Below are 12,279 nucleotides of genomic sequence, written 5' to 3'. Positions count from 1 at the left end.
GAAATTCCACATGAAATGATTTCATAAGTCTTATCACATGCAATGGGCATTGCATTAAAACTATCCCAGAGTAGGCAATGAATTGACATTGGAATTCAGAAGTGACATAAATATCTGTTGTCGGAACAGAAGAATCAGACGAGTACATGGTAGAGTCTTTACCCAATGTTAGGCTCCAAGGGGACTAGAATTAGATTAAGTTTGGTTTTTCACCACTTTAATGTCTAAAATAGGAATCCCTCCTATTTCAAGTCAAGGTAGCTTGCATGTAAAATTAAAATTAATACTAAAAACTCAAGAAATTCAGGATGACTGAATATGGAAATAGGATGGGTAACTGCAATGATATCTAATGTATAAGGAGGGTGATCATCAACACAAATGTCTTCCCATCTATTTCTATGCAAGTCAGTAGAACAGGGAGGTGGTGGTGTAGTGGTATTGTTGCTAGACTAGTAATCCCAAGACCCAGGGAAACACTCTAGGGACGCCCGTGAAAATCCCACCATTGCAGATGGTGAAATTTGAAAAAAAACCTGGAATTAGAAATCCTATTGTCGCCCACCTAGTTCACTCACCCCCTTTTAGGGAAATAAATTTGTTGTCCTTACCCAGTCTGGCCTGCATGTGGCCCATTCAGTTCAAGGGCTATCGCAGATGGGCAATTAATGTTAGCCCAGAACAAATTTATTGGTGTCCGGCTTGGAAAAAAAAAAAATCACTATTCTTTGTGGGGTTACGGAAAGGATAGACCTCACTTTGTGTAATGGGGACACTTAACATTTCAAGGTGTCCAACTGATCAGGTCAGCAGATGGGGCTAACTGTACCAAAGACCTGATTGGAGCACCAGAATTTGACATTACTAATGATCAATCAGATATAGATGTTTATGGCATGGAAACAGGCTCTTCGGCCCAGCTTGTCCATGCCGCCCAGTTTCTATCACTAAGCTAGTCCCACTTCCCTGTATGTGGCCCATACCTCTCTGTACCCACCCTGCCCATGTAACTGTCCAACTGCTTTTTATTAAAATTCCATTTTATATTGCCCACACATGAAAAAGTGCCTCTGAGCATTTCGCATATATAAAATGTCGGTTTAATTTTCGCTTTCTCACAACGGTATATATATTTAAAAGTAAGCTACTGCCACGCTTCGGGCAACTACCAAGGGAGTGCTAAGCAACAGACATTCAGATCTGCTGTTGTTTCCTCAGCCAGCCCGAGGATTGAGGCCTACCACCTGCGAGGGCCTAGCTCAGTCTGATGCACACAGCCGCATGACTCAGTGACTATGGCACTCACTTGAACCATCTTCTCGCACTCGGGGAGCTGCTGGTCCACTGTGGAGCTATAATCCATGTCCATCTTGACAATCTTGCCGTCCGCTCGCTCGGTTCCGTCCGTCATCTTTGCAGGCTGCTTAACTTTTAATTGTGATGGTTCCTTCTTTCTCCGTCTACTCCCTTTATTTTCTCCTCTCAATGGAAGGACGGGACAACCCCCTCTCTATCTCTCTCTCTTGCGCAGGCGCCCACGCACAGGCCTCGCGCCGGCGGAACCTAGGAACGGCCGGGGTGAGGTCAAATGACGGCGGAAGGCGCGCGCAACGCTGACGCCAGCACCGCCCCCTTCTTGGCGCCAGCGTGGGTCCCCTGGTTCGCGCCAGCCCCGCCCCTTCCCTAGCCGTGATTGCTGCAGCCTCTCCCCGCCTCCTGCCGCGCGCTCTTACCAGCCCCTCCCCCTCCCTACCTCTGAGCTGCAGCCCCGCCCTCTCTCCGTCTCCCTGGCCCGTGTTTACTGTAGCCCCGCCCCGCCCGTGTTTACTGTTGCCCCGCCCCCCGCGCTCGGGCCAGCCTCGCGCGCCAGGCCCGCCCCCATCCCGCCGCGTGCGCTGCGGCGTCGCGCGTGAGCCAGAGCAAGGCACCGTTGGGGGAGGGCAGCACGAGACAGTGAATATGAACGGATCATTCCCGCTTCAGCATAAGACGGAGAGCCACTGACGAAAGCGTCGCCTTTATTCACCTTTCCTTTCATGGGTTTAGGCTGGGCTCCGAAAGATAGCGTGGGAACCGAGAAGCTTCAACTTCTTTATTCTCCGGACATTTGTGTGTAAGCAGGTTGAGTTGAAGTGTTCGTACTTAAATATGATAAATCTCTGAGCCAGGCTACTGTATACTATAATAAAACTTGTTTTGGTGGTCCCAGTACTCTTAATCATGCGAGGTAGTGTTTTTATTTATTTGGCACGATGGGATCCAACGTGCTTTCAATTCATTTTTTGGCATAACAGGATGATCTTTATTTTTTTTAAATTTTAAAGTACCCAATTCTATTTTGCTCTCATGAAAGGGCAATTTAGCGTGGCCAATCCACCTACCCTGCACATCTATTTGGATTGTGGGGGTGAGACCCACGCAGGCACGGGGAGAGTGTGCAAACTCCGCCCGGACAGCGACCTGCGGCCAGAATCGAACCCGGGTCCTCGGCGTTGTGATGTGATGATCTTCATGATGCAAGTGATTAACTGACAGACCGACAGACTTGATGACTTTGACCCATCCTTGACTATTTTTAATGTTCATAAATGTTTTTCATAGAACCATAGAATTGCCAGTGTAGAAGGAGCCCTCTCACACACAATCCCTCTCACACACAATCCCTCTCACACACAATCCCTCTCACACAATCCCTCTCACACACAATCCCTCACCCACACAATCCCTCTCACACACAATCCCTCACCCACACAATCCCTCTCACACACAATCCCTCTCACACACAATCCCTCTCACACACAATCCCTCTCACACACAATCCCCCACCCACACAATCCTTCTCACACACAATCCCTCACCCACACAATCCCTCTCACACACAATCCCTCTCACACAATCCCTCTCACACACAATCCCTCACCCACACAATCCCTCTCACACACAATCCCTCACCCACACAATCCCTCTCACACACAATCCCTCTCACACACAATCCCTCTCACACACAATCCCTCTCACACACAATCCCTCTCACACACAATCCCTCACCCACACAATCCCTCTCACACACAATCCCTCTCACACACAATCCCTCACCCACACAATCCCTCTCACACACAATCCCTCTCACACACAATCCCAATTTGCCACTTACCAGCTGCAGCTTGACTACTGTCCAAGGCATTCTGCATGTAGCCAGGTCCTGATTCATTATATTGTTCTGAAAGCCAACATACATTCTCCGTGAGAGTAGAGGCCGAAAACTCCAATACCCATTGACCTTGGATATCCCAGGCATGCGTGGGCCAGGAGCAGGCTGCACAATTAAATATTTTAAGTTCTTCAGGCTGACGATGAGCCCAGTACGCCTGCACAAGAAGGGAAAATGGCATGAAAAACCAGGTTCAGAGCGCCTTTGCAGACTATGTCTCAGGAAGGAAGGGGTCCCAGTAAAGATAAGAAGGCTGGCCCGATAAGAGAAGGAGGCTTCAAGCAGAAAAAGGGTTGCAATTGGCATTCATTGAGTGGCTAAGGCTCAGGGGAAGCCCTGGTGATCAAAGAGGCTTAGGAGAAGCCCTGAAGGTCAAAGGAGGAAACAGAAAGTTGATGATTCCGTGTTTTTGGCCATTGGGGTGAAGGTAACCCTTTGGAGCAGTAGTAACCTTTTTGGTGTGGCCGGAGAAGTTGTACTTGTAAGTTGGTGCTTGAGTGCATACTCAGGAATCCGGGGAATAGAATTTTGGGAGATAAGGTTGAAACCTTACGAAGTGGGCCGTTGTCTGAGATTGAACGACTTTTGGAAAGAAATCCAAGGTTAGATCTTCGAAGGTGAAGATTGGAATCCCTCATGAAAGAGACAGAGTCTCAATTAGATTAATTGACTCAGTGTTACTGATAGCTGGGTGGGTTGTTCATAAATTCATGGGGTGACATTTTCCACCCCTTCCCACAGTGTGTTTTGCGGCAGTGGAGGTGGACTGCCATTGGTAGGTGGAGGGATTATCCGATCCCACCGCTGTGAATGGGGTTTCCTATTGTTTACCCCCTCCATCGCCACGGAAACCACATGGGGTGGGGTCGCTGTCGACAGGACTGGAAAATCCCGCCATGAACTCCATCTTGATCGTATCTGCCAGTTATTGTATCGTACGGCGTGTCCGACCACAGTTTGTCTGTTAATTCACACAAACCTTATATTAACCCTGAATGTTAGAGTGTAAGATAGATATTGTAAATAATTTTACCTTTTTGACGTGTATAGTAAAGTTTATTTTTGTTTGTTCAAAACCCGTGGAATCTTGTGTCTATTTTAAACAAAGCATTATTGGTCCCTCAAACGGATAATCCCCAAAACGTGGGATCTGGTCCAGAATCATAAAAATATGACAAGTCATGAACGGAACTGAACACTGTAATCATCAGCAAATATCCTCATGTCTGACCTTGTGATGGAAGAAAGATATTTGATCAAGGAGAGGCAGCTGTTTGGGCCTCGGTTACTGAGGAATTCCTGCATGATCCTCACAAGTCTTCTGCACTGCTCCCAGGATATAGTCTGGGTGCATATGCTTTGTGTATCCAGTTCCTTCAGCCATTTCTGAATGTCATGCGGAGTAAATTGAAATATCTGTAGACTGGCATTTGTGATGCTGGGATCTGAAAAGAAGGCTGAGATGGATTATCCACTTGGTACCTCTGGCTGAAAAATTGATGCAAATGCCTTACCTTTTGAATTACCTTGCTACGTTCTGCGATTATTAAAGATGGGGATGTAAAGGGAGCCTTCTCCTATGGTTAGTTATTTAATTGTCTACCATCATTTATGACTGGATATAGCAGGACTGCAGAGATTTGGGTTGCTTCATTTTTTGCAGGGTTACTCATGCACTTTGTTCACCATGCATGTAGTCTTGTGCTATAGCTTCACCAGGTTGGCACCTCATTTTTAGGTGTGCCTGGTGGTGCTCATGGCTTGCCGTCCTACACTCTTCATTGAACCAGTGTTGGTCACTTGCCATAATGGTAATGATAGAGCAAGGAAGGTGCCTGGCCATGAGGTTACAGATTATGGTGGAATACAATTTTTCTGCTGCTGCTGATGGTCCACAGCAGCTATAAGTGTGTGTGATGACATGTTTGAAAGAGGGAGATGAAGGGACATGATTGATTATATTTAAGCGACCAGTGCCATGTGTAGTAATGGAACAGTGTAACCCAAATTAGGGGCGTCATTCTCCGACCCCCCGCCGGGTCGGAGAATGGCCGTTGGCCGCCGTGAATCCCGCCCCCGCCCCCGCCGAAGTCTCCGAAGGGAGAAAAGTCGGCGGGGCGTTAATGGCGCCGCTGCCGCGGAGAATGTCACGGGTCTGCGCAAGGCAGCCGATTTTCGGCCTGCCGATATTCTCCCATCCGGATGGGCCGAAGTCCCGTCGACGTGATGACCGTTCACGTCGACGTCAATCAAACCTCCTTTTCATCGGCGTGCTCCAGGCTCACGCCGACCAGCGAGGAGGTGAGTGACGGCCTGGGGGGTTGGCTCTGGGCAGGAAATGGCGTGGCCGCAGACTGATTGCGTGAGGAGAGGTGTGTCTCGGCTTGTGTGTGTGTGTGTGCGGCGGGGGGGGGGGGGGGGGGGGGGGGAGTGGTTAGAGTAGGCTGGGCTCCGGGGGAGTGCCGGGAGGGGGTCCGTGCCGGGGTGGAGGTTGGGGAGGGGGTCCGTGCCGGGGTGGAGGTTGGGGAGGGGGTCCGTGCCGGGGTGGAGGTTGGGGGGGGGTCCGTGCCGGGGTGGAGGTTGGGGGTTGGGGGGGGTCCGTGCCGGGGTGGAGGTTGGGGGGGGGGTCCGTGCCGGGGTGGAGGTTGGGGGTTGGGGGGGGGTCCGTGCCGGGGTGGAGGTTGGGGGGGGGGTCCGTGCCGGGGTGGAGGTTGGGGGTTGGGGGGGGGTCAGTGCCGGGGTGGAGGTTGGGGGTTGGGGTCCGTGCCGGGGTGGGTGATGGGAGGGCAAATGAGTTGGTCCACCTGGCCAGGTGCCAGCCTCCAACAGTTGGACCCATGCGGTCCATGCCACCTGGCTGGGGGGAGGAGGGGATATGGGCAATGATGACATGTCGTCGTTCCCCTCCCCCCCACCAGGCCGTCATGTTTTCAGACCATCCAGCGATGTTGGCCGCCGTGGTGGCAGCCGCTCATGTCTATGTTGCCCTGGATGAGGAGGAGGAGGAGCGTGCCAGAGAGGCGGCGCATGCTGCCGCAGAGGGGCAGGCGGCAGCCGCCCAGGCTGGAGGGACACCTGACCGACAGGACGAGGAGGGGGAGGAGGACGTCGCGGCCCCACGGCAACAGAGGCACCCGAGGGCGCCCCGTGTGTACCGGCCCCGGCAGTCATACCAGGACCTCACGGACCGGGAATGCAGGAGGAGACTCCGGATGAGCCGGGAAACCGTGGCACGCATCTGCCACCTGCTGGCACACCTGTCACCGCGTGGCACTGGCGGGGGACACCCTCTCCCCGTGTCCGTCAAGGTTACGGTGGCCCTGAACTTTTATGCAACGGGGTCATTCCAGGCACCGAGTGGGGACCTGTCCGGCATATCGCAGACATTGGTGCATCCGGGCAGTGACAGATGCCCTTTATGCCATGGCGCACCGCTACATCCGCTTCCCCGTGGACCGGGCCAGCCAAGATGCCCGGGCCGTGGGCTTCTCTGCCGTTGCCGGGTTCCCCATGGTCCAGGGCGCGATCGATGGGATGCACGTCGCCGTGCGGCCACCTGCAGAGAACAGGGCCGTGTTCACTAATAGGAAGGGGACCTATTCAATGAACGTACAGGTGGTCTGCGACCACCGCATGATGATCCTGCACGTCTGCGCCCGTCACCCAGGCAGTGTACACGACTCATTCGTGTTGTCGCGGTCATCCATCCCCGGCATGTACGAGGGACGCCATCCCCGGCTGAGGGGCTGGTTGCTGGGCGACAGGGGCTACCCATTGCAATCGTGGCTGATGACGCCTATACGGAGGCCACGCAATGAGGCGGAGAACCGCTACAATGATGCCCATGTAGCGACAAGGGGAGTGATCGAGAGGTGCTTTGGCGTGCTGAAGATGCGTTTCAGGTGCCTGGACCTCTCTGGGGGCGCCCTCCAGTATCGGTCAGATAGGGTCGGCCGCATCATTGTGGTGTGCTGCGTCCTGCACAACATAGCCCAGCAGAGGGGCGATGTGCCGCAGGCAGAGGAGGGCGGAGTGGAGGAGCAGCAGGAAGAGGCCCAGTCCTCCCCAGATGAGGGGGATGGGGGCAATGGTCAGGGCAGACGGGGTAGACACAGGCGGGTGGCTGTCCACCGTTACCGGCTGGCCCAGCGGGCACGGGACAGACTGATAGACGCCCGCTTCACTGACTAGATGGGCGTGGGAATCGGGTAGTATGGCCACAGACCGCACACCATGACAACAGCCGACCACCCACACCCCCCACCCATCCACCCACCCAGCACCCTCACCCCCCTCCCCAACCCCACACACCCCACCCGCATGCACACCACCCCCCCACCCCCAATTGCCGATCCACCGGCGGCACAACGGGCCGGGCTCACCCAGTTGCGGGTGGACGCGTGTCTATCGCAGGCCATGGAGAATGATGACAACCCGCCTCCGATGAGCTCCTGGCTCTACATCGTTGGACTATGTCTGACCCATGGCCACAGTACCACCATCCACCCGGACCATCCCTGCATGCGGCTGTGACACTGCAGCGCACGGTCCCGTCCTCTGCCCGGGGGATGTTGATGGCGGCCCAGGGGGAAGGGGGCAGACTCACCTGGGGCTGAGGTAAGACCACCCCTCACACACACACTTGCGCTCAACGTACATGACACCCCCGCACACTTTGGACAGAGCACAAAGGCAGCTTCGGTAGGTGTAACATTGACTTTAATAACCAAAGGAGTTCATGCACGTGCCCTAGCCCCTAAAACTCATCTGTGCCCTGCACCCGTGCCAACTTACTCAGTGTCTAATTGTTTGGCCTTACGGGCCCTTTGACTACGTCTACGTGGTTCCCCAGACGGTACAGCAGAACTGGAGGTGGACTCCTGTGATTCCTGCCCTCTGACACTGGATCCCTTTGGCGGCCGTTTCCTGGGGCGTCCTGGCCTAGATGGGCCAGGCTGCGGCCCGGGCGACTGGGATGGCGAGCTGCCAGCCTGTCCTGCCCGTTGCCCACCCGATGCACCTGGGACGGAAGGGGGGGAGTCCGAGGTGTCGCGGTGTACCGGGACCTCCCCTACAGAGGGAGCCGGGATGGACCACACCACCTCCTCCTCCCTCGGGGTGCCCGATGGCCCCCAGGCCTCTACATGGGTGGGGGATGCGAACGGACTGGCCATCCGACGCGCCCCCGACATCTGGCGCTGCCAGTCCTGGAGGCCCGTGCTGGTATCGACAGGGGTCTGCAGGTTTGCAGCCATGGAGCCCAGGGGGTTGTCGAACCCTGTCTGCGACAGTGCGACGCCAGCTCGCTCATGGCCACTGGCGCCGATGCCCTCAGCGATGGCCTGCTGAGACTGGGCCATGGCCTGCAGAGACTGGGCCATGGCCTGCAGAGACTGGGCTATGGCCTGCTGAGACTGGGCCATGGCCTGCTGAGACTGGGCCATGGCCTGCTGAGACTGGGCTATGGCGTTGAGCGCCTCTGCCATCTGGCGCTGGCACTGGCTCATGGCCTCCTGTGAGAGGGCAGCCATTTCCTGGGCCACAGACGCCACCTGCACGGAAGGCCCCAGGCCTCGCAAACCGTTCCCCATGTCTGACACCGTCGCACCCATTGCCTCCACCGCGGACGCCACCCGTGCGGTGTCAGCCTGGGTGGCACGCATGACCGGGACCACTCCCAGCTCCTGGACGCGGGTGGACTCCTCCACCTGCGACCGCAGCCGCCGCAAGCCACCCGTCACCCTATTCGCTCGTCTCCGTGTCGGTGGTTGCATCGGATCTATGTGTGGGTGTGGTAACTGCAGGAACCCGGGATCCATCTGGGCGGCAGATGTTCGCTTGGCCTGGGCTGCCCTCCGACCGCCCGGTCCCTCTGCTGCTCCTACCTCCACCTGCTGTACCGGGACGGCTGTGTTGTGCGCACCAGTGAGTGTACCAGACGCCTCATCACTAAAGTGCCCAACCGTGGTGAGTGTTTCTGCGATGGTGGAGGGCGTTGGTGACAGCAGTGGCATTGTGTCGTGCTCTTCGTCCCACTCTGAGTCCATGGCACTTTGGGGTGGGGGTTCGTCTCCACCCATCCACTCTGAGTCACTGTCCGGTATTTCGTCTTCCCGGGCAGGGGTGTCCTGGGTAGTGCTGTCCCGGGTAGTGCTGTCCCGGGTAGTGCTGTCCCGGGTAGTGGTGTCCCGGGTAGGGGTGTCCTGGGTAGTGGTGTCCCGGGTAGGGGTGTCCTGGATAGTGGTGTCCTGGGTAGTGGTGTCCTGGCTCGGATGTGACGGGGGCCTGTGGCTGCCCCCCTCATTGCTGGGTGGTCGCTCCCGCACGTGACGGGGGTGTCGTCTCCCTGTTGCTCCAGGTCTCTCCGTCTCCCGTGGTGTGCGAGGGGCATCCTGCGGGCGTCGCATGCTGGAGGGTCCGGGTCTCTCCGTCTCCCGTGGTCTCCGAGGGGCATCCTGCGGGCGTCGCATGCTGGAGGGTTCGGGTCTCTCCGTCTCCCGTGGTCTCCGAGGGGCATCCTGCGGGCGTCGCATGCTGGAGGGTGCGGGTCTCTCCGTCTCCCGTGGTCTCCGAGGGGCATCCTGCGGGCGTCGCATGCTGGAGGGTGCGGGTCTCTCCGTCTCCTGTGGTCTCCAAGGGGCATCCTGCGGGCGGTCTGCATCTGCGGGGATGGGTGCCTGGACGTTTGGTCCTGCGATACACAATGAAGCATGCATGGTTAGACATCAGGCAGTGATCAGGTGATACGGGGGAGGGGGATATAGGGGAGGGGGGATATGGGGACGGGCTGTTGGTGGCTCACTTGCTCGTGGGGCCCCGACCTCTGCATCAGCAACCTCCCGGTCCTCAGGTCCGCCAGCCAGTTCCAGGGCCCTTTCCTCGTGTACGGTCAGTGGCCTCTCATCAGCGGGCCCTCCTCCAGTCCTCACATGCTCCCTATTGTTGTGTGCGCGCTTCTCCTGGGGGGGGGGGGGGGGGCTGGTGGCAGGGGTAAAAGGCAACAGTGTTCGGCAGGTATATGAATGCACGCCATCGGTTGCGCGTGCATTGCAGAGGTTAAGGTTAGGGCTGGATTCACTTGGGGATATGGGGGAGGGGGGATATGGGGGATATGGGGGAGGGGGGATATGGGGAGGGGGGAATATGGGGGATATGGGGAGGGGGATATGGAGGAGGGGGGGATATGGGGGAGGGGGGGATATGGGGAGGGGGGATATGGGGGAGGGGGGATATGGGGGATATGGGGGAGGGGGGATATGGGGGAGGGGGGATATGGGGAGGGGGATATGGGGGAGGGGGGATATGGGGGAGGGGGGATATGGGGAGGGGGGATATGGGGGAGGGGGGGATATGGGGGAGGGGGGGATATGGGGGAGGGGGGGATTTGGGGGATGGGGGATATGGGGGAGGCTCACCCTGCCTGCTCTGACGAGGTCGTTCACCTTCTTGTGGCACTGGGTGCCTGTCCTTGGTGTTAGGGCCACAGCGGTGATGGCCTCTGCCACCTCCCTCCACAGACGCCGGCTGTGGCGTGGGGCAACTCTGCGGCCGTGCCCGGGATACAGGGCGTCCCTCCTCTGCTCCACCGCGTCCAGGAGCGCCTCCACATCGCGTGACTCGAACCTCGGGGCTGAGCGACGGCCAGCCATCAAGTCGGGTGTTGCGGTCGGCTGTTCCGGTCGGGTGGGGGGGAGCTGCGCGGCCTTATGAGCCGTCACGCCGTGCAGCGCGTATGACACTGCACGGCGTGAACCACTGCGCAAGCGCAGATCCCGTTACGTCGCTGCTAGCCCATTTCGGGCCGCAGACTATCGGCCCATTTTTATGACGTGATGCAAGTGGGATTTGCGCCGTTTTTTGCGCCGATCGGCGGATTTTCCGCCGATAATGGAGAATTTCGCCCTAGGTTCCTGAAGTTGAGCAGTCAGCACAAAATTGTTGGAAGCCAAAGTGTGTTAGATTACTTCGAAGTAAATTTGTTTTGGTCATGGGAACCAAGTGCATAAAACTGGAGGACACTTTTCATAGAATCTCTACAGTGCAGACGGAGGCCATTTGGCCCATCGAGTCTACACCCATTCTCTAAAAGAACACTCTATCCAGGCCCACTCTCCTGCCCTATCCCCATAACCCCACCTACCCATTGAACACTAAGGAGCAATGAAGCATGGCCAATCCACCAAACCTTCTTTCAATAAGTTGTTGTGATGGTCTCAGGGAGCATGGTATTGAAGTTTGGGGCCTTGTGTGTTTGATTCCGTAGTGATCGAGGAGAGAAAGACTTAAGTTAAAACAGTGTATTTCACAACCACAAACATCTCAAAGTGCTTCACAGCCAATAAAGTACTTTTGTAAAAGCACAAGTGCCAGTTTGCATACAGCAAGCTCCTACAAATAGCAGTGTGTTTTTGGCCAGATAATTTGTTTTTGTGGTGCTAAAAGTGGATACACTTTACCATTGGTGATGTATAATAGCTTCACAGATGACAGTAGTGACAAGATATATTTGAAAATGTAGACATTTATTGTAATTATCACCATTTTTCAAAAAAGCAATTTTTATCTAAGTAAAAACTTGGTAATTATTAATCATCCTTAAATATTTTATCATATATTCTGCTTTGCCATCAGAATTAGCTTAACGTGTTTTCGGAGGAATTCAGTTGTCTTAACCCGTTGGTAGGATAACTGAAAGCTTTTTAGATGCTTAGTCTGATTAATTTCTGTGAATATATTTACGCAATACAAGGTCAAATAACCTGTTTAAGATACAGTGTTAGATGAAAGAAAAATGATAAATCAGCATCAAATTTTAGTTTTCAAAAAGTGCACAGCATTTATAACATTTGATAAATTGGCTAATATTAATTTGTTTTGACCCATAACCGAAAGATTACTATTCACGTTATTTATACTCAGAGTCCGCATATTTAAATACTTGTTTGACCGAACAAACTATTCCTATTACGCGACAAGTAACAATTTTAAATTGCTTTTTAATCAAAGACGTGATATTTTGTTTGAATTTTCCACTTTCCAGACGAGTTTATTCCTATTGGACTGAATCA

The 12,279-nt window shown here is 54.8% G+C and overlaps 1 protein-coding gene across 1 annotated transcript in view; it reads right to left on the bottom strand.

Moving 5' to 3' along the window:
- The window catches only part of psmd12 (proteasome 26S subunit, non-ATPase 12), a 64,654-nt gene extending 63,082 nt beyond the window's left edge, over positions 1–1,572 (bottom strand). Inside the window, exon 1 of the mRNA XM_072483729.1 lies at positions 1,307–1,572. Coding sequence (XP_072339830.1) covers positions 1,307–1,411 — 105 coding nt within the window. The 5' untranslated portion in view covers positions 1,412–1,572. The remainder of the gene's footprint in view (positions 1–1,306) is intronic.
- Between the last annotated feature and the right edge of the window lie 10,707 nt (positions 1,573–12,279).

Source organism: Scyliorhinus torazame, chromosome 18, assembly GCF_047496885.1.
Source record: "Scyliorhinus torazame isolate Kashiwa2021f chromosome 18, sScyTor2.1, whole genome shotgun sequence".
NCBI lineage: Eukaryota > Metazoa > Chordata > Chondrichthyes > Carcharhiniformes > Scyliorhinidae > Scyliorhinus > Scyliorhinus torazame.
This window is presented reverse-complemented; position numbering and strand designations above follow the sequence as displayed.